Source organism: Schistocerca gregaria, chromosome 1 (assembly GCF_023897955.1).
Source record: "Schistocerca gregaria isolate iqSchGreg1 chromosome 1, iqSchGreg1.2, whole genome shotgun sequence".
Taxonomy (NCBI): domain Eukaryota; kingdom Metazoa; phylum Arthropoda; class Insecta; order Orthoptera; family Acrididae; genus Schistocerca; species Schistocerca gregaria.
This window is the reverse complement of record NC_064920.1, coordinates 743,272,968-743,287,228: the sequence shown is the minus strand read 5'-3', so window position 1 is coordinate 743,287,228 and position 14,261 is coordinate 743,272,968. Positions and strand designations below refer to the sequence as shown.

At 39.8% G+C, this 14,261-nt stretch overlaps 1 protein-coding gene across 3 annotated transcripts in view; it reads left to right on the top strand.

Moving 5' to 3' along the window:
- The window catches only part of LOC126267467 (differentially expressed in FDCP 8 homolog A), a 76,115-nt gene that overhangs the window by 46,073 nt on the left and 15,781 nt on the right, over nucleotides 1–14,261 (top strand). For all 3 annotated transcript variants that reach the window (XM_049972760.1, XM_049972741.1, XM_049972751.1), the window contains one exon: nucleotides 2,014–2,235. In XM_049972760.1, coding sequence (XP_049828717.1) covers nucleotides 2,014–2,235 — 222 coding nt within the window. The remainder of the gene's footprint in view (nucleotides 1–2,013; nucleotides 2,236–14,261) is intronic.

The following is a 14,261-nucleotide window of genomic DNA, read 5'->3' as shown; positions in this document are numbered from 1 at the left end:
AGTCTGCAGATACACATTGCCTTCACCACTGATGACATAGCTGAAGTCTGGAACAATAACAGTCATAAGTGGTAACATTCACATCTTCTCATTTGTGTCTTGTGCATTGAAATTGAAATTTCACAGCATGTTTGAACGTGCCTGCCCAGCTGGTCATGCCAGCGTGGTTCACGCACTTAAGTCTCAAGAGTGGGTGTTGGTATCTGCATGTAGGTTGAGGCAGCCCAACGTCGAGTGTCACAGTGATTGACAGTTTGGTGGTATGATGCAAAAGCAGGAATATCCTGAAACCAGCGCAGGGTCTGTGGGCGGCAGCAACGGATGAGACTCTGCGTACGATACAGGCCAAGAAGGGTGTTCTGCCGGCTCTTACATTCCATAGTTGTTGACTCTATGGGACAGTCACCAAGCAACAGAGCCTGGGCAGTCAGCTGTAGGTTGGCTGCATTATGCAGTAGAAGTGGCCACATGAACTTGATCCAGTGCCAGATGCTGGTGCGGGAGCAGTGTACTAACCTTGGATTCAAGGTTGGGCCTGAAATGGCATGTTGACTGTGCTTGTCTTTAACAGCATGGCTGGTAAAGGGCTTTGGTACAGTCATCACCCGAGGGTGCTGCAGTGAGTGGGGTGGGTTTACATTAGCAAAATGACATACCTTAGAGAAGCAGTAAAGTGGCATGGAGCCGGAGAGGCTGGTGGAGGTGGCAGAGCAGTGGTACTGCAGCAGTCATGACGGAGTGTGGTCAGCTATCATGCACACATCATTTGCTGGGGCAGCAGACGGTGTTTGCACCTTATGTCCAGAAAATATAGTAGCTGGGAGCCAGGGAGAAATTGTGAAAGTAAGTTTTTTTATGATGAGCAGAGTAAGAGTGATTTCCACCATCGAGTGTACCTGCAACTGCTTTTGTCCTGGCATTTGTGTGCAAGAAGAATTTGAATTGTCAAAACACAGTGGGACCATGTTTTTTGCCTATATTGGTAGAGCAGTGCTTCAATGGCACTTAAAAAGGAATAGCAAGGGTGTCATATGCTCTGATTGTATTGTATTTGTAATGCACTGAAATGGTATGAGACTGTGGTGTGTGTAATTGTCTCATAGAAATATGAGTTTTGTAATCTTATCACCAGTTGGTAATTACATGTTAGCTTGTTGTGGCTTGTAGATTGCGTTGTTTGTGTGATATCTGTCCACTGTATGGTGAATGTGTTGGCTGTAGATGTGTGTAATTGTATTTTCCAATAAGGTAGCATTGTTGTGCAGTTTTTTTCTTTCCTGTGACCCTTATAAAGTTAGTCTGTGTAGGCTGAAGCCCTATTTCATATGAATGATATGTACACATTTATCTTATGTTAAGCAATTTTGTATGTTCTTAGCACTCCCTCCCCCTTTGAAGCTTTTATTATATATAACTGTGGGAGACGTGTGTGTGTGTGTGTGTGTGTGTGTGTGTGTGTGTGTGTGTGTGTGTGTGTCTTGTTCATTTATGTGTGTACTCTGGTGTTATAAACTGTTGTTAATCAAACAAAACATTTGGTCAGAAGGCCATTACAATTCCCATGTAAATACCTGTCCCAGTGAAATTCTGTCAGAATCTATAGGTAAACAGTCCTATTTTCATTGTACAGTTTTGCAGAAAGATTTCCCATCACGTAACAGTACTAGCATCATGCAGCATGTAAACATATAAAATAAATGGGAAAAGGGAAAAAAATACATGAACTGCTTAGAATGTTATGTTGAAAGAGATGGGTAACACACAGCATGTATTTGGAAAAGTAGAACAGTGAAAAGATGGCAGATTGGAAATTTGCCTCAGTCTATGACACACAGTTACGTGACTGAGGTGATACAACACTGCTTAAGACAATGCCATAGCCTTTGTTTGCAGCCAGTTTTACACAATGTTCTAAGTATTTTTATATGTGTACACAAACACTGCCTGACACTATGAAGTTTGTCATAACTTGATACTAGCTACATTTAAAACTTTTTAAAATTTTTGTTGCAGAAAATGAGGGAGGACATAATGATTATGAAGAAGTACTTCATTTCTTGCAAAGACGCAACTGAACAGCGACTGTTGTGGCAACTGAAGGATTACAATCATTTCATTGATAATGTGGACACATACAGTTTACAGGATCTTATTGACACTAATTCAGGAAGACTGCCTGACAGACTAAGTAAGATCCATGCTGAATTCACAAAGCACATCAAGGAGGAATGCAAGGTAGAGTATTTATTATCATTATTACAGAAAGTGATAACCAGAAATATCCTAATGAATACTGGAAAATCTTGGGGGATATACAGGGCATCCAGAAACAGTCTGAGAAACATGTAAAGGTGTTGGAGGGTAGGTTATGTTGAGAAATAATTGTTTAGAAAAAAAATTTGATGTGGTGCACTATTTATGAGCTAATTATCATTGTAGTTAGCCAATCGGGCCATTGCACAAACAGATTCATAGAGTAGATGATAGCGCACAAGACTACTCAGACTTTGGCTCAGGATCGATCCTCACTACCATCACAGTCCAATTTTTGTGTCGCTCTCTTGTTTGATTTTAGGACTCTAAACAAAGAACACATTTGGTGGCACACTCTAGCAGGCCGTTTGCATTTGCACACATGATGGTTCAGTTTTCTGAATGTTGTGTGGGTGGCACTTCCTTCACTCTCAACACCCCTTAATCGGATGTCATCTACATGCCAGAAGATAAAAATTGCTTATGTTTTGCATGCTCTTTATTTGGACTTTTGTATGCCAGAAAACATGAATTCCATTCATCCAGTTTCTCTATTTACCTTTTGTTGACATGTTTGTTGTTGATAGATGTGGAGCACAGCGCATGTTTCAATTAGGTTGAAGGAAAAAAATCTTGGTTGTCAGTTGCTGAAGCCAACAAATGTGTATGCTGAAACCTAGTTGTGTTGATAGTTCCATTTCAATCACAGTTCAGTGTCCTTCAGACTGTAGAATTTTTTTTATTTGGTCTGACTGTATCTGTATATTTGGCGATGTCATCAGGCTTGCTTTATGTATCTTATTTGAATCATGCTGGATCTCATCATTGATGTGTGCACCTTCCTTGCAATAATTCCCCTTCACCTTGGTTATGTCCATTCTACACTACAACTTTTTTAAATGAAAGCTTTATTCATTTTTTAGTGTCTACAATGTATACTTTTCATTGTATGTAGAAACGATACACGGTGGGTGACACCTTTATTTCACAAAATTTGATTACATTGTTCTCTTAATATTTCTTCTGGGAAGGTCAATGCTCTTCTAGGGCAGTTGCCTCATTCACTGGCATTATATAACCTCATCTGAGCAGGTATTTTCACATTGTTGTGGCTTCAACACTGTGATACCCATCATGTCCTTAAGACTCATGTCAGTCCCCACTTACATGAAAAATGTACAACAACACAGAGTTTTTTGTGATATTTTCTGCTATAAAATATTATCTGTCTGATAGCGAAGAGGTACAAATGTTTTGCTTCACCCACAGAAGAGTGGTGCAAAACACCACATATTCTCACTCAGAGGCAGAAGATCTTTTCATTATTTAACTCAAATTACATTCTGAAGATGTTTTTGAAACCAATGAAACAGTGTATCAACTAATCTTAAACCTTAAAACCTTATGGGAACACCTACCAGACATGTAATTATCATTGCTCACTACCACCATTTTAAGGACAAGTTTCCTTGCACCACTTTCTCCTGCAAAACATAACAAATGTTCTCTACATACCAACTCTCACACTTTTTATTTTAAAGCAGAGGTGTGGTATCTTTTCCATCTACCTTCTCTCCTTTCCATTACATGCAAAGTTTTTTATACTATTGCTATGCATGAGTATACTTTTTTTCATTCTTTTGTATACTCCACGCATTCCACTGTTATTTGGTTAACAAGCTGTATCACCCATTTACCTTTTACTCAACCCTCAGCTTATTCTTGCATCCGAAGTGTTACATTATCAAATTGTTCTGTTGTCTTACCTATCTTCATATTTTCACACACATATTACAAAAATAGATCCCTCTCTATAGATATAATTATATTTTAGGAGTAAAGGAGACTACTCACCAAATAGAAGTGCTAAATCATGGAAAGGCACACAAAAAAGAATGAACCTTTGAAAGCTGGCAAGTTTTCATTCTTTCTTGTTTGTTTGTCACCAACTCAACACTTCTATTATTTAATGAGCCATCTAGTTTACCCCTAAAGTATTTACATTCAGTCAGAACTTTCCTTACCATATACACAGGGTACAGCAGCGTTCATAGTAGGATACTAAAAACACACCATCAGGCAGTAACTATAATGTCAATTAATAGTTAAAGGTATGCCATTTGCTAATGTGTAAGTCATTGTCCATTGCGTGGATTACTTTTTGAATATGTTGTTGTTGTGGTCTTCAGTCCTGAGACTGGTTTGATTCAGCTCTCCATGCTGCTCTATCCTGTGCAAGCTTCTTCATCTCCCAGTACCTACTGCAACCTAAATCCTTCTGAATAAGCTTAGTGTATTCATCTCTTGATCTCCCTCTACGATTTTTACCCTTCACACTGCCCTCCAATACTAAATTGGGGATCCCTTGATGCCTTAGAACATGTCCCACCAACCGATCCCTTCTTCTAGTCAAGTTGTGCCACAAACTCCTCTTCTCCACAATACTGTTCAATACCTCCTCATTAGTTATGTGATCTATCCATATAATCTTCAGCATTCTTCTGTAGCACCACATTTTGAAACCTTTTATTCTCTTCTTGTCCAAACTTTTTATTGTCCATGTTTCACTTCCATACATGGCTACACTCCATACAAATACTTTCAGAAACAACTTACTGATGCTTAAACCTATACTCATGACTCGTGTCAAATGATGCCCCCTCTGCACAACACATTCATCTAGGCGGCGTTGGAAGCTTTACATAACTCGGCGTAACATATTCCCTCTGACATTGCTGAAGGCAGTTCTGATGTGATTCTTCAAATCAGGAATGGTGGCCAGAATTTGCATGGATTTCTTGCGACAGACATTTCCTGGTAGAGTAATTTCCCGTTTTGTGACATTTCGTGGCAGCCTCATTTACCTGACCTTTCATGTGCAGACTTTTTCCTTTGGGGCTACCTAAAGCAAGAAGTGTTCTGAACACATTGTGCCACCATTCCTGAGTTGAAGTATCATATCAGAACTGTCATCCGCAGTGTCCCAGGGAATACATTATGCCGAGTTACGGAAAACTTCCAACACTGCCTAGATGAATGTGTTGTGCAGAGGGGGCATCATTTGACAGCAGTCGTATTCCAAAAGTAATCCACACAATGGACAATGATTTACACATTAGTAAATGGCATACCTTCAACTAGTAATTGACATAAGAGGTAATAAATAAATAAATTACAGTTACTGCCTGACGGTGTGTTTTTAATATCCTACTATGGATGCTGCCACACCCTGTACTACTATGTTTTCTTTTCCTGTAATGGTATTGTTGGCAGGTCATTACTACTTTATTAGTTTGTTCAGTGTTAATAGCTTCTTCTCTCCTCACTGTTTTTTGTGATAGTACATATACTATACAATTGTGAATCTACTCAAGTTTTTTTAATGTTTATTTTTATATGCAGGCTATTTCTTGTAGAGAAATTTATGTTTGGTGGAAATAAATATTCATTATGAGACTTCATATCTTTATATAACTGTGTATTCCTAAATTCCAACTGCAAGAGTGTAAATTATTGATGTCAAACAACAGTACAGCCTCTTCCTTCTACATTTGTAGAGTGCATATTCATGATATTAATCTTTATCTCCAGGAGGTATAATCCTTTTTGACTGGTCAATATTATACAATCACCTTACTCTTCCAGATTTAGGATCAATTTAAAAAAAGCTTTAGGATATAGAAAATCTATACCTTTGTACAGACCATTCTGTTTATGGAAAACTTGATAGCTCATTTTCGTAAATTAGAACGGTGATGATGTGATGTCACTAACACATCACGTTCCTTGAACTCAGGATTTACGTTCTTAAAATTATATCATGTCATCCTCTATGGTGTGTCTTCACGTAAGGGTTGACTTGTATGACAGTCTTCTGTTTGTTATTTTCTTTTGACCTTCTAAATAATTTTTAATAATAGTTCTCATATTATGTATTTTCTAAGATAATCCAGTACAGTGTGTACATAAAGTCCGAGATCACTTTCAATTATTTATTGCACAACAACTAAACATTGTACAAACATCATACATATTGCATTCTGAAGAGAAACTCGGAAAGCTTTTTTCTTTTCTTTTTTTTTTCTTTTCTTTTCTTTTCTTCCCCCCCCCCCCCCCCCCCCCCCCCACACACACACACACACACACACACACACACACACACATATGGTAGAGTCGGTACATACACCAGATCTTTAATGTGTCCTCACAGAAAAAAAAAAGTCACACAAAGTGAGATCTGTTGATGGGGAAGGCCATTTCATGAAACAGCTGTCCCCTTCTGTAGTAGGGCCGATCCATCAATGCAGCAGTACGGCAGCTCCCATGTTCAGGTACCCACAAACTTCAAGATGAAAATGAGGTGGAGCCCCATCCTGCTGAAAGATGAACAGAGTGTCCAGTTGCATTTGAGGCATCATCCATTGCTGCAACATGTGTAAGTAGGAATATCCAGTGACAGTGCTCTCAATGAAAAGAATTGCCTGTACAGTTTTTGACATGACAAGGCACAAAAAATATTTGCGTTTGGGGACTCATGCTCAGATTCAGTGCATTCATGTGGATGCTTTGTATCCCAGATTCGACAGCCATTCCTTTTCACTTTCCCATTAGTGTGAGAAATGGCTTCTTTGCTAAAAATTATGCGATCAACAATGCCATCCCCATCCTCATTCAGTTGTTGCAACAGTGAACAAAACTCAAAACGCTTGTCTTTGTCATCATCATTTTTTCTGCACTAGCTCCAATTTGAATGGTTTCATAGACAACTTCTGTCGCAGGACTTTCCACTCTGTCATTGGAGCCATTTTGAGTTCACGGGATGCACAATGCATTTCTTTGGACTCCTTATGAATGTCTCTCATACACACTCCACACGCACTTCACTCATACGGGACGTCCACTTCTCTTTGCTGGGCACAAACAAGTCATCGTAACAAATTTGTTGTGCCAGTGGTAAATGGCATTCCTTTTTGGTGCCTTCTTACCGTACTTGGTTCCAAACATCCATTGAACAGCTGTAGCACACTTGTTTTTGTCAGACTCCAACACACAGAAAGCTCGCTCCACACCTGAACTCACCATGTTTGCAACTAGTGCTGATTATCAGAAAATTACCAAACTACTCTGTGGCAGTATACAGAAGAAGAAGAACAAGAAGAAGGAAAAAAAAATCCTCTTAGGGTCTCTCTTCAAAATGACGTGTATGATATCTGTACAATGTTTGGTTCTTCTGCAATAAATAACTGAAAGTGTTCCCAGACTTCATGTATGCCCTGTATTTAACTGCAGCAACTCACTTCATAATTTTTGAAATTGAGGTATTAGCTTATCGCATTAGTGGCCAAAAGCCAGTAGTGGCCAGTGTGTTAATATGTGAGTCACAAATAACAGACATGTAGATAAATGGAGGCAAGTATAGCGAGGCACAGCAGTAAACTGCACCACACAGTGGTAATCATATAGCAAGTTGGGCAATTCCACCACATCAGTCTCTTGTTATGGGCGACGTGACTAGGTGTGAAGTTTTAGTCAAAAAATGGTGCACCAGAGGCATATAAATAAGTCTGGATTTTGAGACAGAGGGTGTCTTTTTCATTGCCGGGAACGAGCTGCACCAAAATGGTACAAGAGCTATGCTAGACAGCAAATGACTGGGCACGGCCAGCAGCAGCCGTGGGTTTGAGACTGGGCTGCACATGCTGCCAGCACTAAGTCCTTTGCTGACTCACTGACCCTGCCTTCTGCCATCAGTGCTGTGTTCCTAGTGAGACTTGGCATCGTAGCACCAGCCAATGTCTTGATTCCTGCCCGAGAGCAGTGAGTCCTACCCCTCATCTTCATGTGCTGCAATGGTGAGGTGAGCAAAGCAAGGAGCCACGAAAGCAATGATGCCAAGGAAAACAGTGTACTAAGACATCAATGGCTGTGGCCTTTAAAGGCTGCCGAACTGCCGTGGGTCTGATGTCAACATCGCAGGATGCTGGCTTGGCAGCCAGAGTGGAAGCTGCTGCCCATACAATAGTGCTGGCCAGGGAAAACAGAGAGAAGCATATATGCCTCACTATGTCAAGTACTGGAAATAATAAGTCATTGTTAACTATCAGTTGTTTTTCCACTGGGCCCACCAGCCAACCCCTCACCCTGTGACCCCTTCAGAGTTATTAGCAGGGAAATCTTACAAGAGAGGGAAGAAGTGAGATAGTACCCATCAGTGTAGGTAATTCCAGCTCCAAGGAGGCATTTATGGTAATATTGTCTGCTACACTGGAGATTCCGGATGAGGAAGATTGCTGCCCAAAGATTATAGGCTATAAGAGGGCACACGATGCTGCCATGACTCAATTTTGTGTGTAGTTGAAGCATTTAAAGGGTGCAGAAAAGACACAGATGAAGGACCTGTTGCTAGAGTTTCAGGCTCTGTCTTTTCTGTAAGGGTCATTGCCTGCTACGCCAGCCGCACAGCACAGGATTCCGGATTCCAATGGGGAACGAAGCACTAGTGTATTGGACACCGTACGGAATACCACACTATAACCAGTTTTGGAGGAACTTATAAATCAACAATTGGATGATGGGATAATAGAGTAATAGCTCTTGGGGGGGGGGGGCAGGGGGAATTGTGATTGTGCTCAAGAAGTTAGACTAAGATAGATGTGTACCCAATTCTGAAGATCACAAAGACAACAGGTAACCTAGGGCAAAGTCAATACTTCTTGACAATGGACTTCAGGAATGGATACCATCATTTACAAGTTGTTCCAGAGGATAGACCAAAAATGGTGTTTTCAGCATCCTGGAGACACCATCAGCATAGTAAGCTGCCTTTTGGGTTAAAGAATGCACTGGCAACACTCCAATGGTTACTGAACAGAGTGCTGAAAGAATTAAAAATATTATCATGACGACATAATTGTCTTTTTAAGGAATATACAAGAACATAGGCATTAATGGAGGGGAGTATTTAGGAGGTTACAAGCAGCTCATTTGACAGTAAATACCGAGGAATGTCACTCTGTGCTGGATGAAGTCAACCATTTTGGGCATGCAATTATAATCTGTTCATCATAAGAAAAAGCCTGATATAAACATTACACCATGTATTCTCCCATGTATGCTTGAATCTCATTGGATTTCATTTCATGTGGAGCTGAAGCCAAACAATGTCCAGTAAATTTAAGTAGGATGATAAGGTTATGTTTTATGCTGTGTTATACACACATAGACCGAGTGATAAAGCCAGACAACAGCATTAGCGGAGCATTTAACTTGGATAGCACTGGTAGTCATCTGGTGCAACTAGTCTGCAAATTATGTAATCAATTGCAGTTCAGATTTTAAGAGAGATGAGCAGAGAAATATATAGCTTAGAATGTCATTTAGTTTTTAAAAAGAGAATGTAATAATATTCGCCAAAACTCCAGAACTACCGCACGCTTCTTAGATGACCAGACGGAAAGCATAAAATGCTCTCGTTCTCACCTAACATAGAATTCTAATTACAAACAAGAGTCATGAAATTTCCTAATTGAAACACAGGTTAATGTTTCTGAGGGAGCTATGTGTGATGCAAAAGCAGACTGCAGGGATTTCACTGTATTGCTGAATATTGAAGTCACTGAAGGTATTAATTGTAGTCAGTCGTGTGCTAATCTCTTAGCTCCTTCCTCATCCAAATCCAAGAAATACATTTCAGTTCTGGAACTGTCATCTGCTACGCTGATAACGAGTTGACCAACAACAGATTCCACAAAGCCACCCAGGCATCGCCAATGACGTGTGAAAAAGCGTTAGTTCCAGTATGTGTGGCAGCTTAATAATGTTGTTATTTCTTGCGATAAATCCCTTAACTTGGCTCCAGATCAGTTCCGTTGGGTTTATATTGTAATGGTACAGTGGCAAATGTAAAAATGGAGCATTTGTGCGGTTTTATCGATTCTGTGAAAATGGTTGTTTTTCGTGTTTCTATGACACTCGTCACTCTGGTGTGTGTTAGACTACATCGGTGCTATAAAACAGTGGACATAATCCAAATAAAGAGTATTTGGTTTTTCATTTTTGTCTTAAAAGTTGCTATGCTTTCTTAATTTAAGCAACCTTTATCCACATTCTTTCATAACATATCAACAATTAAAAATTTATATTTGAAATGAAAATAGGAATTTTGCGTTCAATATATAATTAAAAACAAGATGATGATCTTTGTAAAGGTGATGAATTTTACAATTATGAGACGTTAGAATTAAAAATAAAATGGAAAAAATAAAGATGACCAAAGTAAGACTTGAACCAGTGAGCCATGAATTGCTCTAGATTATGAATCTACTACGCTACCGATTCTGCTATTCAGGGTGTACATAAAGTCCGGGAACACTTTCAATTATTGATTGCACAAGAACTAAACATTGTACAGATGTCATACGTGTTGCATTTTGGAAAGGAACTCTGAAAATTCTTTTTTACAAACATTCGATATGCGAATCATGAGTCAACTGGCAGATGTCAATATGGTAATCAAATTCTTGCCATACCTGTCCCAACATGGCATCGTCGACTGTGGCTGTCACTTCCCGTACTTTTTCCTGGAGCTCTGCTACATCACATGGTAGAGGTGGTACATACACCAGATCCTTAATGTGTCCTCACAGATAAGTCACATGGAGTGAGATCTGGTGATTGGGGTGGCCATTTCATGAACTCCAACACACAGAAAGCTCACTCTGCACCTGAACTCGCCATGATTGTGACTAGCGCTGACTATCAGCATATTACCAAACTATGTTGTGGCAGTATATATGAAAAAAAAATCTGGGTTTCTCTTCAAGATGACATATGTATGATATCTGTGCAATGTTTGGATCTTGTGCAATAAATAATTGAAAGTGTTCCCGGATTTTATGTACACCCTGTATATCCAGTGCACATTTGTTGGTTTGCGGGGGTTAAAGGGACCAGACTACAAAGGCCATTGGTCCAGTGCACATTTGTCTCTCAACTGTATCAAATAAACTCCCTTGAAAAACTTCAAAGCCAATATTTTTTTCCCTTTTTTCCCGCACCCCTACAGATTTCTGAAAAATATTACTAACAACCTATTTCTTGGAACTTCTTAACCGTGTTCCACATATGTTTCATTACAGAGCAGGAAGCAGCCTAAGGTATTTTAATACTGTGTAATAACAGCGTGACAATCAGAGCACAACAGTACAGAGACTCAGACTCTAACACGATTTTTACAATAAACACTACATAGCTAAAGCATGATTAAGGAAAACGTAGATGCTTGTTAATAGATTAGAATATCTTGAAGTTTCATTCAATGTAACTAAGTAATAAGATATCTATCTAATACATATGGAGGACCTACTTCCAAGAGCATTAAGAACACCAGTGTATGTGTGCTACAGCCTCTGACCAATCATCACGTTTATGTGTGTTGACACCAGGTTTATTCTTATGATGAACAGTGTATAATAAGGATGGTGTAAGAACTGGTCCTAGGTTAGTACAAGCAGTGCAAAATTTTCCAGTATCATGAGCAACCAAGGAGTTACAATCTTTATAAGTGTCGTGAATTATTATTGGAAGTCTATAAAGGGATTTGCATATATTGCAAGGTCGCTCACACAGTTATTGGAAAGGGGTATTAAGTTTGTGTGGTTGGAGGGATGTTAGGGAGTGTTCATGAAATTAAAAAGGGTATTAATATCAAGTCTGCTGTTGGTGTTTCCAGACTTTCAGAAGTAGTTTATATTTTCATGTGATGCATTGAAACATGTTCTTGGATGCGTGTTAAAGATAGAGGTCAGTGGTCAAGAAAACTGTAATGCCTTTGCATCAAGGCAGTTAAACACAGTGGAAGGAAATTCAAGATAGTAACAGAGCATGCTGCTTTGAAGTCGTTACTATTTTGAAGGACCCACAGGTATTAAAACTCAGTGAATTTGAATAGAAAGTGTTGCAAAAGCCAGGCATGCAGCACAGAAATGAGGATAGGTGCAGAAAAATAGCTGTAGTACAAGTTCTGTGTCAGGCCCCTGAGGAACAGTTGGCTGCAAAGAGAGCCGACAAAGAGTGTAGACAATATGGCAACTGACAGTGGTTTAGTGTGCATGACAGTTTATTATGTAGAGAAACGAAATTAGGACCACAAGTGGTGGTGCCAGCCAAGTTGAAGCAAGAAGTACTACATGAAATGTGTGATCACATTTTATCAGTCCATATGGGTTGCAGGGCAATGAATTGGAGAATGGCGGAAAAGTATTAGTAGAAGGGAAGAAAGAATTGTGTCAACCAGTTCCTCAGGAATGATGTGGATTGTACACAGTGGACAGATTTCAATCAGAAGTAGGTACTATTAAAAACATGTCATTGCCGTTTGACATTGCTAGTCAGAAAGGAGATAGGGAAGGAGAGAGTTTGCAGGGATGGTAAAGGAAGTGCGGAGAAAGGCCCAGTGTGCAGATGATAACACATTGGAAAAGCAGGAAGAGACAGTGAAGGGAGGTCTAAATATCTCATGCTCCTTATGCACTGAAGCGAAGGAAGTAATTGATATATATTGTGAGTTTGAGTTTTCTGTGTTCTGTTCTTTTGTGTATAGTATAGGCCATTAACATTATTTAAGATGTAAGTTATATGTTTGTATTATGGGAGGATTTATCATTAATGTGTTAAGACATGCTTCTGAGAGGGGAGAGGAAGGGAGGAGATACTGATCCTTGTACTCAGGTTGCCATATGGGAGAAAGACTGAAATATAAGAATGTTAGGTTTGGCAGTGCTGTACCTCTTCACTGATGGCAGAGCGGGTGAGATGCAGGCTTGTTACTTGAACGAAGGAGTTAAGTTTTCCAGGCAACCAGACATGGTGTCATCCAGTTGCAAATGGTCATAAGTTTAGTGTTTAATTTGTGGGAGTTGCAGAATGAAATTAGGTGGAGGAGATGGTTTCAGGGATACAACAGTTAGCAACTAGTAACGAGAGGCTGAGAGGTCAAAGAAGCACAGAAATTTGCTCAGGGCATATGCAGGATTAAAGGATAAGATGCAGGAGGTAATTGAAGTGGTACCACAGAGTCCAGGAGAGTGAAAAGGGGATGGATAACTGCTGTTTGAAAGTGGCATGTTAACAAATGCGTGCTTTGACACCTTACTAAAGAAATCATGGATCCTGTCAGAGCTTCAGCTAGCACTCTAAACTGGGATTTAGAAGTAGTGCAAACACAAATGCAAGTACTAGGTGCAAGACTAACGATGACAAGACTATTGCAATCACTAGGCAATAGTATCTGGGACTCGAGAGCGATCACAAATTAGCAGGAAGCCGTCCATCAGATGCTACATGGATAGTTAAGTCTGGTCTTGCTGTCACCTGAGCAGTATCTGAAAGGGTTGAGGAAGGTTCAAGGAAAATTACCACTGGAATTGCAGTTAGTAGCAAAGCCTAGCAGCCAGAACTTCTACCACCATGCTGTTACAGTGAGTGTAACAAAGGATAATGTGGGGTTGTATGTATCAGTATGGATTCTGGTATCAAGCAAGCATGGGGTATTTAGATGTTACACAGTGCACTCTTAGCTGGCAGAGTTAGCAGAAATTGGGAAATTTGTGCAAGTGAGAGAGGAAGGGGTGCTACTATTGGCAGAAGACTGGATCGACATGTGATAATGACCAAAGGTGAATGCAAACAGTGTCAGAGCGGGGTAGTCACCATGAGCCCAACTCGAGAAATTGCAACAGATGGGAAAACTCGCATCACAAAATTCTTCAAGGGTAAAACAGAGAGACATCCTCATCTAAAAGAGGTAATAGAACCAGAACCTTGTTTTCAAAGAAGAGGATTACATTGGATATGTTCAGTGTACAGTGACATAGTGGTGGCTGCCAGTTGCTATGAGCAAGGGTAATTCGTGATGGCAAGATGGTTAGAATTGCAAGGTAGTGGAGTGTTAAGAAATGGGACTCTGTGTGGTATTATGAGACCAATATTTCATTTACCAGCGGCTATGG